Genomic DNA, 18482 nt, shown 5'->3' with positions numbered 1-18482 from the left:
ATTTTTCCTTGTTTTTCTCATCCTCCTCGATATCTTAATATGGTCTTACTCTGATCATTTCTCCCTCATAAGCTAACCCAGCGTTCGATGTCTCGTCTCCCGGACGGCGGACGACAACGCATGAACGACCCGCAGATTCGCTCGGCGACGGCAACCGCACATTTTGGTGTCAGTGATAGTGTAGGTAGGTACTCTTGGTGTCGGCAATGGTTCATTATATTTTAGTCGATATATCAATATCTTGATCCACCAACACAATCGCTCTGCACGCTAATGGTTTTTTAAACATCTAAATGTCAGATTTACCGTGAATGGAATGTTCAACAGAGGTGTGAATCAATCCGCAATGTCCCCATCCCAAATGTCACGCTTCATTTCCAATCAAGCATCTGCACACCACTTGGTATTTATTACCCAGCATCGCGTTCGTCATACTCGAAAACATACCGCGTAGGCATAGCATAAGACCTGCACAACTCCAACTATGCAACAGCCACAAAATAACCGCTCCCTTGCCACAACTCCAACAACAGTTATCAAACGATGACACATTTTCTGATGCCCTGTCGCTTTATACCTATTCACAGCAGATACACAACGGGAAGCCCCAACGCCACCCGTAGCCTGTCCCTGAAGTCCACCCGATCCACAGCCGCTACCGATCCGCAGCGGTAACTAGCTCGAACCACTGTCGCAGCGCGTCCGAAAGCACGGCGGGCAGCGCACCGATGTCGCGCAGGATCACGTAGAACGGGAACGGAAAGCTGTCCAGGTAGGGCCGGATGCCCAGCAGCCGTCCGTCTGAGCCGAAACGAGGCATCCGGATGTCCAGCACGCTGCTGTTGCTGTCCGGACTGTCGACGATCAGCAGCACCAGGAAGATGCCGGCCAGGCGGGCGCGACGCACCGCCCGCCGAACAGTCTCCTGGCCTTCGTGGAACAGGCCGCGTCCGTCGGAGACCACCAGCAGGAGGCGGGCAGCACGCCGGCCGCCTCCCCCACTTAGCAGCGCCGTCACGCTATCTAGCATGGCTGCCACGCGCGTCTGCGACTGCGCGAACGTGAAGCGACGCAGCAGCTGCGCGCCAGCAGCGGCGCCGAGCGGCTCGTGAAGCCCATGCAAGAGGCGCGTGCTCTCGCCGAAACTGAGCACGGCCAGCTGCCCCACCTCCAGCAGCGCCAGCGCACGGCTCACCAGCGCCAGCGCCTCGAACGCCAGCTGGCGTGACTGGCTGTCCGACATCGAGGACGAGTCATCGACGGCGATCGCAACCTGGTAGTCGCGCTTCGACGGCTTGGTACGCCGCAGCCAGATCTTGTCCTTACGGAACTGCGAGGCGATATACGGGATCACCTTGCGCATGTTGAGTCTCTTGCCAGTGCGGTAGTCGCCCATCAGCTTGGCCGTTTGCGTGGGCTCCAGGATGAGCCGCAGCTGCTCGCAGAGCTCCTGTGCCAGCGGACCAATCACCGTCTCGTACTGCTGCCACGCGCGCTCGGCCTCTGCCTCGGCCTCAGCGCTGTCGTCGTCGGCACGTTCCCAGAGGTCGAGCCGACTCTCAAGATCACGACGCAGCTGCTCCAGGTCGGGCGGCGGCGGCTCAGCGGCTGACTCGTCCTCGTCCAGCTGGTCCAGCACCGTGTGCGCCGAGTTCTCTACTGGCCGCTGCGCTGAGGCGGTAAGAACTGCCTCACCGTCCACCTCCCCACGCTCCGGGCCGCCAGCCGACTCTTCGTCACCCTCCTCGTTCTTAGGACGACCGCCACTCTGACGATCAGTAAGCTTTTCCGGACGGATCGGCTGCAGTTTCCCCGGCTGTTCAGCGTCCTGGTCCTTTTCACCTTCCTCATCCTCCTGCATTTGGACGTCCTCTTCCGGCTCCGGCGCGTCTTCGTCGGCATCTGCTGGAACCGGCCGTTCAAGCGCCTGCTCCCGCGTGGCGGCGTCGGCGGCCAGTGCGTCCTCCTTTTCCGCGTCCTGGATGTGCTGGTAGAGGTCGGACTGCTTCGGCTTCTCACCGCGCTCGCCCTTCTCCTCTTCAGCTGCGGCATCTTCGGTGGAGTCCGCGTCCACGGTCTTGAGTCGCTTCTCAACGGGCTGGTTGTCCGTGCCCAGGCTACGCTTGCTGTCGGACTGCCCGGGTCGACGCTGCTGAGCGCGTTCCTGCTTCTCGCGCCGACTGGGCTCGGGCCGGCTCAGCTGCGCCGCGTCGGCCGCCTGGTGACCGCTCTCGCTGCTCTCGGCCATGCCGACAGCGGCCTTCTCGTCGGTGCGCTCAGCGCTGGCGCTCTGCTCCTCAGGCCGATCTTCGGCGGCCACCTGCTGCGGCTGCTGCAACCGGTCCTGCGTACCACGCGCCGCCTCTTCCTGCGCCGCTTCACCAGCCTGCTCACTAGCGTCCAGCTGAGATGCCTCTTGTTCCTCGCGCTCGGCCGTCTCCTGCTCGTCAGGCTCAGGTTCATCTCCGTCTGCACGTTCGTCTGACGTCCCTTTCTTCTCTTCGCCTTCCTCATCCGCTTTGTCGTTTTCGTCTTCGGAGGCCTCCTCGGGCGCGTTGGTCGGCTCAGGCTGCTGCTCGCCCGAGTCCTGCTCCTGCTCTGCGTCCTGCTCCTTGTCCTCTCCCTCATCCGGAAAGTCCGCCTTCTGTTCGATGTCCCAAGGGTTTTCCTCAGGCTCTTCCCCGTCAGTGTCGGACTCTGACCCGCGCTCCGAGTCAGCACCTTCCCGTTCGGGGATGTCGAGCTCTTCAGGTTCCGCTTCTGGAGCAAAGTTGTTGTGATACGGGTCCGCCTGTTGGTCTTCGTCTTCCTCCATTTCGTTCTCCTTCATGTCTTGTCGCTGACGTTGCTCCTTCTTGCTGTCGTCCCGCTCCTCTGGACCGTCGTCCTCCTTAGCAGCGAGCTGCGCGTCTTCACGCCCGTGGCCGCCGTCCTGCGGCTCATCGTCCTCGGGAGTCGGCTGGTCGTCATCCTCGTCATCGCTGCCCCACAGCTTCTCGTCGAGCCGTTCCTGGTCCTCACCGTCCACCTCTCCCATCTGTTTGTCTGGTTCTTCTTCGTCCTCGTCGTCGCTCTCGTCCTTGTCGTCGTCACCTTCTTTCCGCTCCACGTCCTGCATCCGACCGGAGAAGTCGTCGGACATCTCCACGCCGTTCTCCTCTTCTTTGACGTCGTCATCGGCCGGCTCCGGCTCCTCACCGGGCTTGTACGCACCCTCCAGTTGATCCTCGGACTCAAGCTTTTCGGACACGTCTTTGGCTCCCTGACCCTCGCCCAGGCCGCCGTCTTCCAGCTCTTTGAACTCGGTGCCAGCCTCTGAATCCTCCCCCTCGTCCTGCATATCTTCGGGTGTGCAGAAACCCTTCTGGGCCATCACAGTGAACAGCTTGAGCAAAACAGAGAGCAGCTTGGCTGAAGCACGGTAAGCGGTCATCTGGTGTACCAGGACGAAGGTGCAGAGGTGTTGATACTGGTTCAGCAGCGGCACCAGCTGTGACAGGAGCGTGATGACGCGACCACTGCGCTCGCGATCGAGTGGCGCCTCCGTCAGACGGGCGACCAGCGATGTGAGGGTGCGTACCACGCGGCCGGCGTCCAGCTGCTCGTTGGCAGCCAGCAGCCGGCGCTGGACGCGCTCGGAGAACAGACCCACCTGGGCGTCCTCAGCCTCTTCCGGCTGCTCCTGCTGTTGCCGCTCCTCCTGCGTGCGGTACAGCCGCTGCACGGCGAGCAGCACCTGACCGGAGAGACGCCGGGCGGCAGCCACCAGCCGCTGCTCCGCCGCTTCGCCACCGTCGTCAGAGGAATCCTCTATCGATTGCAGGCTGTCCGGCTCAGACAGTTTCTGCTCGGCGCTACGTAGAGCGGTCACCACCGGATCTGCCTCTGTTCCACCAAGCGCGCTCCGCAGCTCGGTCATCACTCCTGCTGCCTGTCCCAGCTCAGCGCGCGCCTCCTCTAGACGACTGACATCGTCGCGGGTCCAGAGCAGAGGCGAGTTCCAGCGTCTGGCGCCGGCGCGTCGCAGACGGCCACGCGCCGCCCGGCTGGCCGCCAGCGCCACATCAAGCTGACCCAGCAGACGGCCGTGCTCGGGCGCCGCGCGGCCTCGGCCCCGGAGGTCCGACTCTGCACCAGCGCTGAGACGCAGAGAGCCGGCCGCTACCGTCGGCTGGCCATCCGGCGCGGCCAGCAGGTAAAGTCGCAGTCGCGGCAGCAGCTGAAGGTAGAGCTCGCTGACAGCTAGCAGATGGGCTTCGGTGCGCCTGTAGCGGCGCTGGGCAGCCGCATGAGCGTCCGGCTGCGGCTGGCAGCTAAGACCGCTTACCTCCTGCAGCAGCGCAGAGAGCCGACTGACGGCGCCCTCCAGCTCCGAGAGCGCCTGGCGTGCCGCGCAAACCTGTGTCATCAGGTCGGCGCTGACACCGCGTATACGCTCCAGGTTCTGCGGGCCGAGCTCGCGGTGCGGCTGCAGCAGCGCGCGCCGCAGCAGAGCCAGCCGTGACACAGCGCGACACTCGTACTTGAGGCAGCCTCGCCAGGCGGCGCTGAGCCGGCCGTCTCCGCCGGTGACGTCCACCGGCGGGGTCAGCAGCAGCCGGAAATCGGCGCTCTCCTGCTCCCACGTGATAAGGCCGCGTCGGTAAGACACGCCGAGCCGATTGAGCGTTCGGTACAGCTCCACCACCGCCTGCCGCTTGCGCTGCCGCTGGAAGCCGATCTGCTTCTTTCTTCGTTCTTTGTCCGTCACACCGTCTACATTCAGTCGGCTCAGCTTGTCGGCCGTCTGGCACACACAGCTTGTCACGTCGTTCAGCGCGGCGATATCCTCCATCAGCGGTGACTGGGTGTAGAGCGAGCGACACAGGCGCCGACTGCGCAGGTACAGCTGGCGCAGCCGCGTCAGACGCTGCTCGGCCGGGTACGGACTGTCTACGGGCGCCACCCGACCGCGAGCGATGTACAGCTCCGGCGTGACGGTGACGGCCGGCGGTGCCGCCTGCTCCCGATCCCAGGCGCCAACAGTGTCTGATGGCGCCTCGTCGTCGATTGACTCGACGTCGAGGAGCGCCGCTGACACCGGCTGCGCCAGGACTGCCTGGAACTCCTTCACGTGCTTGTGAACCATTCGATGGGACTTCTTCACGGTGTCCTTCACCGACCAGAAGTTGACATCGTTCCAGCGCGCGATCTTGACGAAGTCCTTCACCTTCTGCTCGATGGGTTTGCGGAGCCCGCGCAGATGTTTTTCGACCACCGGGTAGAACTGGCTATAGTACTGGTACAGATTCCATAGCAGGGCGCTCAGTTGCTCACGAGGTCCACCACCGCGCTTGCCCGCTGCCGCTGCGCCGTCGCATACCATCTGCCGATGGACGGAGAGCAGCATCTGCAGGCGCGCGGGGAACTCTCCGAGCGGACTGCTCTCGACGAACTGCTGTAGCGGTGCCGTCATCTCCGCCACCGTCTGTGAGCCGTCCTCCACGAGAGCGAGCAGGTGCGGCAGCCAGCGCGAGGCCGCCATGTGGCACTCATACGCCGCTGAGTCGAGGCACCGCTTCCAGCAGTCGAGCTCCAGTTTGCGCCAGCGTAGCACCAGATCAGTGACCTCCTCCAGCTGCGTGGACAGGGACACGCCACGGTGCGCGTTCTGTTCCCAGTCCTGAGCGCACTCCAGCACCCGCTCCAGACCGGTGACGACCTTCACGAGAGGCGCGGTGACCGGCTGCTGAAGAACGCGTCCCACGCAGCGCCGCAGCGCAACCAGGGCCGGGTGGTCCGGCCAGCTGGCCAGCAGCTCCTCGCACCGACCATCAAGCCGCCGCAACACAGAGCGACAGGACGCCACTTCGCTCACGTGCGGGTCGCGGTACACATCGTACGGTTTCTGAGGCGGCGGCGGCGCGAGCGGTGCCGCCTCTGGCGCGGTGCCCGCCTCCAGCACAGCGGCGGCCACCAGGTGGGATGGCGCCAGCTGACCGTCGGCAGCCGCCTCCAGCTGCGGTGACAGGGAGGCGCACAACGCTGAGAACAGACGGTAACGCTCGCAGAACGGTCGGACCAGGTCAGCCGGCGCCGCATCCGACGGAGGCTCGGGCAGCCAGCGGGCGGCCGCGCACACGCCGTACGCCTGACGGTGCAGCTGCCATAGCTCGGCCAACTGTCCAGGTGTCAGTTCCGGCTCATCCCGAGACGCAGCACCAGCAGTGGCATCCGCTCCTCCGATGGGGACCGGATCGTCGAGACCGGGTGGCTTTAGGTCTGCGTACGCATCGCTGTAGTCTGGGAACATCTCCGCCACTTGACGGGCAGTCTCGGCCTCTTCATCCATGTCATTCACCTGGCAGTGGGTCTTGGTCGTGTAAATGCTGTCCTTCTGCTGTTCCCGATCGCGCCGGCGCTGCTGCTGTGCCTGCCAGAGCAGACGCGCCTCACGCAGAAGTGCGCCCACCTCCGATGCGCTGACATCGCCAGTCAGCGCTAGTTGAGCCGTAAGCTCGCGGCAGATCAGCATCAGCACACGGATCTTCCAGTCTGCCACCAAGTGGGGCTTGGTGTCGTCCCGCAATGTGTCCAGGAGAGCGGCCGCACGCGGGCAGTGTAGTTTGACCGGCGCTGGCCGCAGCCAGTCGGCCAGCTCCAGCAGAGTCGGCTGCAGCGGCCGCAGCAGCACCGGCAGACGGGCCGCCTGGGCGCGCCGCTCTCCGCAGCCGAGCAGCACGCGCAGACCGAACTCTGTCTGCCGTCCGGCGGCCAGCAGCGGCGCAGTCAGGTCGCGGTACCAGCCGTGGCGCGCCTCTAACCCGGCCAGGAAGCTCGAGTAGGAGGTGAGCAGCGTCCGCAGCTGCTGCAGGGCCGTGTCCAGCCGGCGGCCGTCCGGTGGGTCAGCCTTCAGCGCGGCCGTCATCGCCGCGCACCCGGCCTCCAGCGCTGACAGACTACCCGCTGATGAGAGGAAGTTCCGCAGATCCTGTTTCAGTTGGTGGTAGGTGGGCGGCGTCGGCCGACACGCGGCGCCACCGTCCAGTTCGGCTCTCTGCCGACGCAGGGCGGCCAGCCTCTGCCGCTGCTGCAGCACCGACTCCGGCACGTGCCGCTCGGGCAGATCCTCCAACTCCACTCCGGAGACCAGCCTCAGAGCCAGGCCGGCAGCCGACAGGTCCTCCTGCACGTCATCAGCCTCGTCATCACAGTACTCCAACAGCAGTCGACGCTCCTCCACCGGGTCCACAGCCATCAGCTGACCCAGTACCGCCAGTTGGGCGCCGCCAACCCGCGCAAACAATTCACCAGTGCCGACCGCTGTAGGTGCATCGGCTTCCGCGCCCCGCGCCGCGATCTCCGCAGTAGTCGTCAGCCAGGCCGCCTGTTCAGGACTGAGTTGACTAGACGCCGCAAGAGAGTTGATGACGTCAATCAAAGACGATGTGACGTCATCAGGCAGTCTTCCGGCGGCCAGGAGAGCTTCAGAGAAGCGCTCCCACACGGCAAGAGCCAGTCGGTGGTGAGCACGAAGAGAACAGAACCGAACATCCGACAGATCGGTGGCGTTTCTCCACAGAAGTCGGCGCAGAGCTTCCATTTCTCGGCAGCGATGTAAAAGGTCTCCGATAGCGACTGAATCCAGTAAGGACTCATCATCAGGTTTGCACAGGTCTGCGACGATCACATGAGTCGCACCAGCGCAGTAGAGTCGGGGATGAAGCTTCTGCAGCTCTGCCGGCCGCTGCTCCTCTCCGTCGTCCTCCGGTGGAGGTTTGGCCACCCAGAGACTGTGACCCGGGTCGGAAGCGGCTGTCTGAAGGTACGCTGCCAGGAGAGAGGAGCGCAACCGGGCCTGGAGCGACGGAGGGGAGTCGGAGCCGACTGCTGCACGCCACAAGCCGATGTACATCGGAGAGCGTGCGCTGAGCTGAAAAAGCTCAGCAGCAAACGAGTCTGGGTCCTGGTATAGTTTGTCAGTATAGTCGAATTCCGTGGTGATTTGTTTCGTCGCTTTGTCGGACACTGCACTGTTTCTGCAAACAGCACCTAGCACCAGTGGTGCCTCCTTGTACCTGAGCAGCGCCTCAAGTAGCGGCACGGCCGGCCCCGACACCGGCTCATCGTCGTCCTTTTCTCCATCCTGTTCCATGGGTTCTTCCTCTTCCAACTCCACAATCGGCTCTGCAGTCACCCTCAGAAGCCCGCGGCGGCCTAGCAGCTCCTCTGCCGAACGCAGTGCGAGCGCCGCCGTCTCCGTGTGAGTGTCCTGACTGAGTGTCATCCACACGGCCTCCGTGAGCGCGCGGCGTGCTCGGACACCTTCAGCCGACGTGAGCAGCTCCACCAGTCTCGTCGGGTTGTCCACTCGCCGGGCGTCGGCCGGGCGCGGACTCAGGTACGGATCCAGCGCCCAGGCGACACGAGTCAAACCCACCGCCAGCGCGGCCGTCTCCGGGTCAGCGAACGGCGGCGGCCGCTGCACAGCCTCGGTCACGCGGGCGGCGAACAGCACTGGGGGACTCACCTCAGCACCAATCAGAGCATCCACACGAGCACAGAGGTCAGCCAGCGCCGCCGCGGCCGGCTGTGTCTGACCGTCGGTGTTTGGATCCATCCGGCGTAGCTCCGGCAGAAGGTGGTGTGTCGTCCAGCGCCAGTGGAGTGCCAGCTGCGCCAGCCAGTCGGTCAGGCCATCAGCCGGCGGTCGGCGGTCACACAGGGCTCGGAGCCGACGGCGCCACGGCAGGGCGGCACGGCACCGGGAGACCATGGCCGCCGCCGGTCCGGGCTGCGCCGTCAGACCGTTGGAGAGAGCCACATCCAGAGCACGCAACAGAGGAGCCAGGAGTGCCACAGCCGGGTGAGGCAGCGCACCTGCAGTCACCAGGCCCTTCTCAACGGCTACAGACAGCGCGTACATGGAGGCGCGCTTCCACTGCGACGATTTGGTGAGTCGGTCTTGCAGTTGTTGGTCAGTTTCTTCGTACAGTGCGGCCTCGAGTTTGGCGAGTAGCAGCAAACAGGCGGCGGGTCGGTTCTTGTCGACCTCTGGGGCTAACAGGGTCGCAGCTTCCACCGCCGCCAGCCGCTGCAGGGACTGGTCACCCGACTGACTGGCCGCCAGTGTGACGAGCCGCAGTCCGCGCGGAGATACCGCTTCTAGAGCATGTCGGAGCGCGTGAAGCAGGGGTCGGGCGGCTGGAGGACCGGGCAGCAGCTGCTCCACAGACGACCAGAGCTGCCGCGCACGTGCCAACTCAGCGTCCAGCCAGTAGAGCGGCACAGGTGCGCAGGCGAGCGCCGGCCGCGGCAGCCGGGCGGGTGGCGGCGCCTCGGCCACCAGCTCCTGGATCAGAGGGGTCAGCTGACGGCGCGCGGCGCCCGACAGCAGCGGTCGCACATACGTGTCCAGCGCCGCCTCCCGGAGCGCCTCGGTCTCGTCTAGGCCGCGCGCCACCATCTGTCCAACCAGGTCAGCGCAGCTGAGCAGCGCCAGCAGACCGGGCCGCTCAGCACCCGGCGCGCGCTGACGCACCGCCTCGTGCAGACGCAGCGCGCGCCGCTGGAGGCGCGCCTCCGACAGGCCGGCGCGCACCAGCAGCGCCGACACGTCCAGAGGTGACAGCGCACCACCCGTCTCCTCCGGACCGAGCATGTAGATCTCCACACCGCGGTTACGCATGGCGCGAGAGATCTCTCCGTGCCGTGGGTCCATGGCCAGCAGGAGCCGGAAGGAGGGATGCGGCCGCACGGTGGGCACGGCGCCGTCCACCACACCACGTTCACTCACCTCCAGCACGCCACCCGGCTCTAGCAGGGCGTTCAGCCGGTCCAATACTGAGGCTGGGCAGAAGTTGACATTATCCACCAGCAGCCAATCCCCGGCGCGGAGGGCTCTCACCAGCACGCTGTCTACCCATTCAAACTTACCTCCGGCGTTCACTGACGAATCGGCCAGCGCGGCGGCACGCAGCGCCGCCAGCCGCGCGGCCAGCGGACCGGCGCGCTCGGATGACACTAGCTCTAGCAGTCGGCCGGCAGCGGCACAAGCCGCCGCCAAGTGCTCGGCCTCCTCAGCTGGCGTCAGTCCGGCAGCGGCCGGCGGAGCCGTGGCTTTGCGCACCTCCTGCCAGCCTGCGAGCAGCTGGCCGCAGCGCGCCGCCGCCGCCGGCTGCCGGCCGTCCAGCAGGTGGGCGCGCACCTCGCACCAGAGCAGCTCCTCCAGCTCCTGCAGCGCCTGCTCCAGGTGCCGACGCAGGTCGGCCTGCTCGAAGCCACCTAGCAGCTCTGTGGTGTCCATTGCCGAGTTCATCGTCAGCACGCGCAGACGGTGGCCGCTGAGAGCCGCCAGAGCGCGCGCCACCGACGTCTTGCCGCTCTCCGGCGGTCCTACCAGGATCGCCATCCAGTTGCGGTTGATGCAGGTGATGAGCGATTCCATGGCAGGCAGCTGACGGCGCACGATCTGCAGCTCGAGGTCGGCCGCCGAGAAGACGTGGCTCTGCTCGGCAGCTCGCTCCAGCCGTGCTCCTCCCACCGTCAGCGCTTCCCGGGTCACCGTCAGATAGCAGGGCGGTCGCTCGTACTTCTCACCGAATACCTCTTCAGACAGGCGCAGTACGGCGGCCTTGTCAGCGGCGGAACGCATCCTGTCAGCATACAACAGCTGCACATGGTGTCCGGCCGCGCGCCCTCCATCTTCCACCGCCGCATCAGCCGACAGAAGCTCACACCAGCGGGTCAGGTCGCGCAGGTTGAACTCCCACGGGCCGCCGCGCTGTCCAAACTCCCTGCGCGAGTTGACGGCCGCGTCCAGTCGGCGGCTGAACTCACACATCTTGGCCAGGTCGGCTGAGGGCGGGCAGAGACCGCCGCCGGGCAGTCTACTGGTGGCAGCGATCTGTTTCAGGTCGGCTGGCGTCAGAGGCTCCACATACACCTGGGTGAACCGGTTAAGGAACGACTTGGGCAGTCCCTTCCGAGCGCCGCCCTCGTGCAGCGGGTTCTGACAGGCGAAGATGCGTGTGACACCTGGCTGCAGGTGGAACTCGCGACCCAGCTCTGGGATGTACACGGAGCCGCGATGGTCCAGACATGCGTTCAGACCTTCGAGTACCGACTGTGAGGCGAGGTTGAGCTCGTCCAGTACCACCCAGTGTCCGGCTCTCAGGGCCTGTAGTAGCGGACCATCGCGCCAGGCGAACTGACCACCCTGGCCGCCCTCCACGGGCAGGTCGGCTCCAAACAGGTCCGAGACGTCCGTCTGGTCGGAAAGGTTGATACGCGTCAGTTTGTGACCGGAGACGCGAGCCAGCGCGGCCACCAGACTGGTCTTGCCAACCCCAGGGCTGCCCTCCAGCAGGATTGGCTTCGTGAGCTGCAGGGCGCGCAGCAGTCGGCTGGCGTTCTCTGCCGGAGTGGCAGCCGTCAGACTGAACACACCTTCCAGTGAGCCAGCCGTCGCAGCGGAGCCCTTGGCGATCAAGAACGGCTCAAAGCCAAACTTCGAGTCCGTGTTGATAAGTTTTCCAGGTTTGGCAGCCACAGTCACCCCAGGATCTCGGCAGAGTTTTGAAATCTGGTCAGAGAGGACATGCAGGCAGTGCGCGCGGGCGTTTCGGAGAGCGCCGGCGGCGCTGCTCGGCTGTCCCGATCCGAGTCCGTCCAGGAACACAAGACAGGCGCCATGAATGTAGGCCTGCGGCAGTGGAACGCCAGTCGCCGCTACCGTGTTAACAAAGTTCACCCAGGCCAGGATGTCACGGATGCTGACAGTCACCTTCCTCCCGGCGTCGGAACTGGAGAACCACTCAATGAAGTCCATCATCGCGTCGGCCAGCGCGGCGGACTCACCTCGTGATATCAGGTTGTGTTTGATGATGTCCACCAGGTCTTCTCGACAGCGCGATTGGGCGCACCAGATTTCCGTGAAGCGGTTGCGCAAAGCCGGCGACAACTCCTTCTTGCCGTAGTCGCCGCCGGGGTTCATCGTTGCGACGAAGCGGAACGCCGTCTCGGCTGTGACAAGGTCAGCTCCGTCTCCACCCGAACGCTCCGCCAGCAGCAGGGTACGCTCTGGCTCCAGGACAGAGTTCAGACGCTCCAGCACGCTGTCATCGGCCAGAGAGATCTCGTCCGCGAGGAAGTAGTGTCCGTTACGCATGGCCACCACCAGCGGGCCGTCCACCCACTCGAACAGCCCGCCGCCGCCAGAGGCCGGGTCCTCTCCGCTGACTTCTCCGTTACCATCCCCGGCTGCAGCATCTGAGCGCGGTTCGGCTCGGGTGCGCACCGGACGCAGACCACCCAGAAAGTCGGCTCCCTCCGTATGCATGTGACAGTTGACTGTGTGAAGACTTCGGCCGGCCGTCTCTGCTAGCAGCTGACACACGGTCGTCTTTCCGCAGCCGGTATCGCCGACGAGAAGTACCGGTTCCTGGAACTTCAGAGCTTGGCAGAGAAGCACGGCCAGCCGGCGGGTACTCTGTGTCCACACTAGGTGTCGGAAGGCGGGTAGATGTGCAGCACCGCCGTCTCCTTCAGATAGCAACTGCTCCAACACCGGCCGTGTCACAGGCGAGGTGGCCGCATGCAGCGAGAAGAGATTCTCTGGTGTCACGGTGCGTTTGAAGTGCTTCTGAAGCACTGTGGCGATCACTTGACACTCCTCGTCGCGCCGCACGCGGCCGGCCAGCACCAGGTAACCCTCATCGGCCACGTGCTGGTCCCAGTCGTAGAAGCGAGTCGTCTGATCACCGGCCTGCCGGTAGCGCTCTGCCCAGCGGAACAGGTCGCGCAGTGTAATGAAACCCTGTTTGCCCTGGAAGACGCTGCTGCCACGGCGACGCGTCTGTAGCTCCAGCAGCACCGCCACCATCTTCTTGCAGTAGTTGGCCGGCACGCGGCAGCGCTGGTGCAGGATCGTCTCCAGCTCGGCTGCTGGGATGTCGTCAAAGTGAAGCTCGATGAAGCGATTGCGGAAGGCACGTGACAACATTTTGCGACCGCCGTACTGACCAGGAGGATTCTGCGTGGCGAACAGCATGAATCGAGGATGTGCGCGCACTACCGTCTGCGTCTCCGCGATGAACAGCTCACGGTTGTCGTCCAGGACGCGGTTCAGCGCCTCGAGTACATCCGAGGGCGCAAGGTTCAGCTCGTCGAGGATGATCCAGTGTCCCCGCCGCATGGCCTCTACGAGGGCGCCCTCCTTGAACACCAGCTTGCCGGTCTCGTCGGCACCGTATGCGCCAACATACTCCTGCAAATCTGTGTGCTCATGGTTGTTGATGCGCACACAGCGGTTTCCGGATGCTGCGGCGAGATAGGAGATGAGCGACGTCTTGCCGACGGATGTTTCTCCCTGGAGCAGCACGGGCAGGCCGCCGAGAGACACGGCGCGCGCCAGGTCGCGCAGGTTCTCCTTCACAGACGGAGTGAGGACGTAGTGTTCGGGTGCACGCGGCTCCAGCTGACCCTGACGTACCCAGTAGCCCTCGAACTGCACACACTGTCCGCGAGATGGCGCCGGTATCGGCTGCGAGAGCTGCGCTTTGCTCTTGCCGCCGAGCACCAGACTTTGTATCAGCCCCGTCACGGTCGGGTAGGAGGCGCGGTCCAGCTGCGTGAGGAAGCTCAGACAGAGCGCCTCGTACAGGGAGCGCGGCACACCTCCGCATGGGTTGCCGGCGGCGACACGCAGTGCACGGCACAGCGTGCGCAGGCTGTAGTGGGGCCGGTGGCCAGTGCCGTCCTGCAGCTGGTCGGCCGCCGCCGCGCGCACCCGCTGGTAGAAGGAAACCACGCCGCTGACCTGAGCGCCTGTGACACCCAGGTGGCGTAGGTAGTCTGCCGTCAGCACTCGTAGGTCGGCCGCGTCCTCCAGCTCATCCACAAACAGCTCTGTGAACCGGTTGCGCAGGCCGGCCGGTAGGTCACGCTTGCCGACGTCTGTGGCCGGGTTCATACATGCGAAGAGTCGGAAATCGGGGTGTCGAGGCACCGTCTGTACGTCTCCCCGCTCCAGCAGGGTCAGCGGCCCGTCCGGGGACTCCAGCAGGCCGGAGAGACACTCCAGTGTCTCCGCCGAGGCCAGGTTGATCTCATCCAGCAGCACCCACTGGCCCTCTCGCACCGCCTTCACCAGAGTACCCTCGATAAAGGCGAACGCGAGCGCCAGCTGACGCTGACCCTTGTCCTTGAGCGACTGTAGGCGCTGGCCGACCGCGTGCCAGCCGGTCCAGAGACGGTGGTCGGGCGGCAGGCCGCGGCGCCGCAGCCGAGACGGAGCCTGGCCGTGCACGTGACGCATTAGAGCGGTGAGGTCCTTCCACCGGCCGGCAGCGAACAGCGTCATGATGTTACGCAGGAACTTCTCGTTGGAAGCCGCGTCGAATGTCTCCCTGAAGAGCGTCTCGAACTCGTCTCGCAGCGGCGCCATCACCTGTTTCATGTCCACGGGTTTGTAGCCACCGAGCAGATCGGCACTGTCACTCTGCTGGTTCATGTTGATCACTACCAGTCGTCGGCCGGTCCGCTCGGCCAGGTATTGCACGCTGCTCGTCTTACCAACTCCCGTCTCTCCCACCAGCAGCACCGGTTCCCGGCAGCCGACCGCCACGCCGACCCGCTCCAGCAGCACACACGCCTGGCGCGTGAACGAGAAGGTGACGGCGGGGCGGCCGGCGGAGCGCGCCACCGGCAGCCGCGCGCGGCCCACGGTCAGCACATCGGCCGTCTCTGTGACGCTCGGCTTATGGCTGGTCACGCTGAACTCCACCTGAGCGCTGAGCAGGCCCAGCCGCGCGCCGATCTCCTGCGCCAGCGGCAGGCGCAGCTCGCGGCGCGCCACGGCCGCGCAGAAAATGTCCGCGGCGTCCTGGAACATCCTGCTGGCGCACTGCGCCGACGTCACGTCGAAGTCGTCACCAGCGCGCTGACACCACTTCATCAGGTCCCGTGTCGACACCAACCGCGCCTCTTTCATCTGAAGTCGCGCAGTTTCGGCCCGCTCCGCCGCCACCGTCGCCCCCTCAGAGTCGTCCCTGACCGAGGTCATCACTGTGTAAACCTCCAGCAGTCGACTGGCGACGGTGTTCAGCCGCGGCCAGCGGTGTACCATTGCCTCGCTCAGCTGGCGGCCCGACAGCGGCTGCACGGCAACACGCAGCCACAGCCTGTCGAGCAGCGCCGCGTGCGAGGTCTGCTGTTTGTGCAGCGCCCCGCCGGCGCCCGGCAGCAGCCGCTGTGTGGCGAACAGCTGGAATCCGGGCGCGGCGCGCACCAGATCCCCGTGTCCGGGCACGGTCAGACAGCGCGACTCCAGCAGCGGCACCAGCAGCGAGACCACGTCCATGGGCGCGCGGTCGATATCCTCCATCAGCAGCCAGCTGCCGTCAGTCACAGCCTGCGCCAGACAGCCCGGCTGCCAGACAAACTCTCCCGGCACCTCCGTGCACCGGTACGAGCCCAGCAGCAGCTTGCTGTCAGTCTGATCGCCCAGCTGGACGCTCACCAGGCGCGGGTAGCCCACGTGACCGGTCACGGCCGCCAGGTGGTGAACTAGAGATGTCTTTCCCGATCCGACGGGGCCCTGCAGCAGCGCCGGCCGGCCGGCTGCCACAGCCAGCGCCAGACTGCGCAGGGCGGCCCGCGTGTCCGGGACGAGGACCAGTGGACCGGCGCAGGCCGCCGCTGCGTCCACCACCGGCAGCGTCACGCCCTCAACACACACCAGCTGACCGCAGATGTCTTCTGACGTCAGCAGCGGGGCCGGTGACGTCACCATCACGTCACGGTCAGGTGACGGTGATCTTCCGCCGGCGGCGGGGGGAGTCACCATTGGAGTGGGGTTCAGGTGGCGGGCTGTCAGACGGATCTCGTCCTCCCCCGTGACGCCGCTCGCCGCCGCCAGTCTCTCCGTCTGTCCGGGACCCATGCCAGAGATGAGCGCCAGTATCCGGGCGGCCAGCCAACGCGTCTCCGGGTCCGGGTCCTGGAGCAGCGGCAGACAGCCGGACCAGTCCCACAGCTGGCGCAGTCGTTCAGGGAACCGCTGCACCAGCGGCAGCAGGGCGACCAGCAGGTCACGCCGCGCCGGCCCTTCATCCAGCCGCGGTTTCTTGGAGCGCCGCTCGGCCGCCGGCGGGTCGGTCCGGCCGGGCCACGGCGGCCGGGAGACGCCCACCAGCAGGAACTCGACGGCGCTGTCCAGCTGCGGCAGCAGGCGCACTGTGTCGGCCAGCGCGGCCAGCAGCGGCGCCGGAGAGTCGGCTGCGCGCCGCCCGAGCTCGGCCAGTAGCGCCGGCACCAGGCCGCGCGCCGCACACAGCACGGCCGCCCGACCGTCGCCGTCTCTCATTAGGGACAGCAGGTGGCGCCATACAGCTGCCCTGTTCGACCTCTGAGATGGACTCAGGGGCTTGAATCGTCTCTTGGCATCTTCAGATAGGTGATCCCATATTTGCTGTAGATGTTCAGTGTGCAGTAGTGTTGTAGTGCTAGCAGTTTGATTATCATCGGTTTCCATGACTTGGTTGTTCATGGTTTGACAGATATTAATCAAATATTGGGTAGATTACTGGAAACTCTGACTTCATATTTTCAAAAGCAGTTCTTCAAAACAACAGACCAACTTACTTCATTGGTCACCATAGTCATCTGAAACATTTAGTCATATTGTCAAAAATAGCATAGAGCTGTAAAAAATAACTAACAAATGTTTCACTGTCTATTGAAAAAGCCATAGGGTGCCTTTGCAACCTCAAATTGAGAAATCAACATAACCATGGCAACTTTTCACAGGCAATGGGCCTGCACTCTGCAGTCATCTGTTGACTGGTATTTAAACAAAATAGCATCCATAACCATTATTTAGCTACTGGAACAGTGGGAAATATCTGACTGTAACACATCCTATTTAAGAACAGCAGTCATCCAAATATCAGCATACAATTTGGACTGGATCATTTAACCCTGGCTGACAGAATGCAGAGTTTTATCCATAATTTGTTACATTATTTGGTAGTGGTTAAAAAGTTTAACAACAGAATAGGAACTATTATATTAATCACCAAGAGGATTTGTAAGGAACAACTGTAAAGTCCTTCTTGATTTAATGCCCTGCATTTCATGCTACCACACCAATGGAAAATTTTAACACAAGTTTTGTGTGCAAATGTTAAGACTCAGGCTCAGTCTGAGCCTGAGGAGTCTGCAAAATCTGTTACAAGATGTGAATGGTGAGCAAACAAAGCTTTAGATTTGATTCCTGAAAAGTTTCACACATTACTGATAAATAACGCTTAATGCATCAAACCCCTATTCCTCCACAGGTATATTTACATTCAGCTAAATTTCATTGAGGTATGCTAAACAATATTTTGTCACTATTACTCTGATCAGGCAGGATACGCCAAATGTAAATATTATAAGACAATGTTATTATCATCCATCAGTGTCCCAAAATTTGCCAGTTTGGGTGGGAAGGGGCATCCAAATCAAAGTAATTTTCCACACTCACATCAAATTTTCCAGAATAATTTTTCACTCCCTATTCTACCAATAAAGACAAAGAGTATATGCGCGTAACATTTACCTACCTCCATATTCCATTCAATTATCTTATAGGTAAAGGCCTATCCCATCCACATTTCATAAACATGGAGTGATCAGATTAAAAACCAAATGAACAAAACAATTTTTTTCTCAAAATGCTTACAAGTTGAAGAGAAATACTGATAAACATACCTTGAGCTCAACATGCTCACTAATGCTTCAAAAGTTTTTTTACGACGAGAAATGCTGCTTAGCCTTAATATGTGGATTGAAAGGTCGTGCGCATGAATGAAATATTTGACTGTATAAGTAAATGTAATATGCACACAAAAATTAAGTCAATGGCATTGATTTGATAAGCATACCCACTGCGTGGGCCATGGACAGGCATTCCCAGCCCCAGCGGTTGTATAGCCAACGTAGCCTTGCCCCCGGCTAATACAAGATGACAACATTGACCAAATCATATAATTGATAAAAACCTGTCAGTTGACAAAATTAACCAAGTAAGCAAGAGCAAAAATATCGTACCTCATAGACGTCCCGCAAATCGGAAGCACATCCCACAAAAGCGGCATGGAAAGCACGTGTTTTCACCAGCAGGTGTATCGTCGCAGTTGCGCCATATATGAACCTAGGTGAAGCTACCATATCTATGCGGTACATAAATCCTTTCTTATAGGTAAATAAATAAAGTAAATAATGATTCTCTTATGGGGCGTTCCACGACAAATCGACAAGTGCCCTGCACCCTCATATTTTATTTTTTGCTTAAAATTGGTCTAATGGGTTGTGATGGGCGGGGAAGCCAGCTGTGGCAAGGATTTTTTTCTTCGAACAACGGTTTCCGAGATATAGCCTCGGGCAATTCTTGCAGTTTGCGCTGCAGCCCTATGTTTGGCGGCCTATAACTCAGAAACTATTAGTTTTTTTTTTCACGA

The 18482-nt window shown here is 62.4% G+C and overlaps 1 protein-coding gene across 1 annotated transcript; it reads right to left on the bottom strand.

Moving 5' to 3' along the window:
* Positions 1 to 390: 390 nt before the first annotated feature.
* LOC122371207 (midasin-like) lies at positions 391 to 18093 on the bottom strand. Its single transcript, XM_043347357.1, has 2 exons — positions 18073 to 18093; positions 391 to 16644 (listed from the first exon to the last, which is right to left on the bottom strand). The coding sequence occupies exon 2, from the start codon at positions 16526 to 16528 to the stop codon at positions 656 to 658; it is 15873 nt and encodes a 5290-aa protein (XP_043203292.1). The 5' UTR covers positions 16529 to 16644; positions 18073 to 18093; the 3' UTR covers positions 391 to 655.
* Between the last annotated feature and the right edge of the window lie 389 nt (positions 18094 to 18482).

This window comes from Amphibalanus amphitrite, unplaced genomic scaffold (genome assembly GCF_019059575.1).
Source record: "Amphibalanus amphitrite isolate SeventyFive unplaced genomic scaffold, NRLGWU_Aamphi_draft 000035F_arrow, whole genome shotgun sequence".
Lineage (NCBI taxonomy): Eukaryota > Metazoa > Arthropoda > Thecostraca > Balanomorpha > Balanidae > Amphibalanus > Amphibalanus amphitrite.
Note: the sequence above shows the minus strand (reverse complement) of the source record. Positions and strands in the feature narration are given on the sequence as shown.

Bases quoted from the DNA above. Each gene is read 5' to 3' on its own strand.
- LOC122371207 (XM_043347357.1), bottom strand. From the start codon at position 16,528: ATGAACAACCAAGTCATGGAAACCGATGATAATCAAACTGCTAGCACT.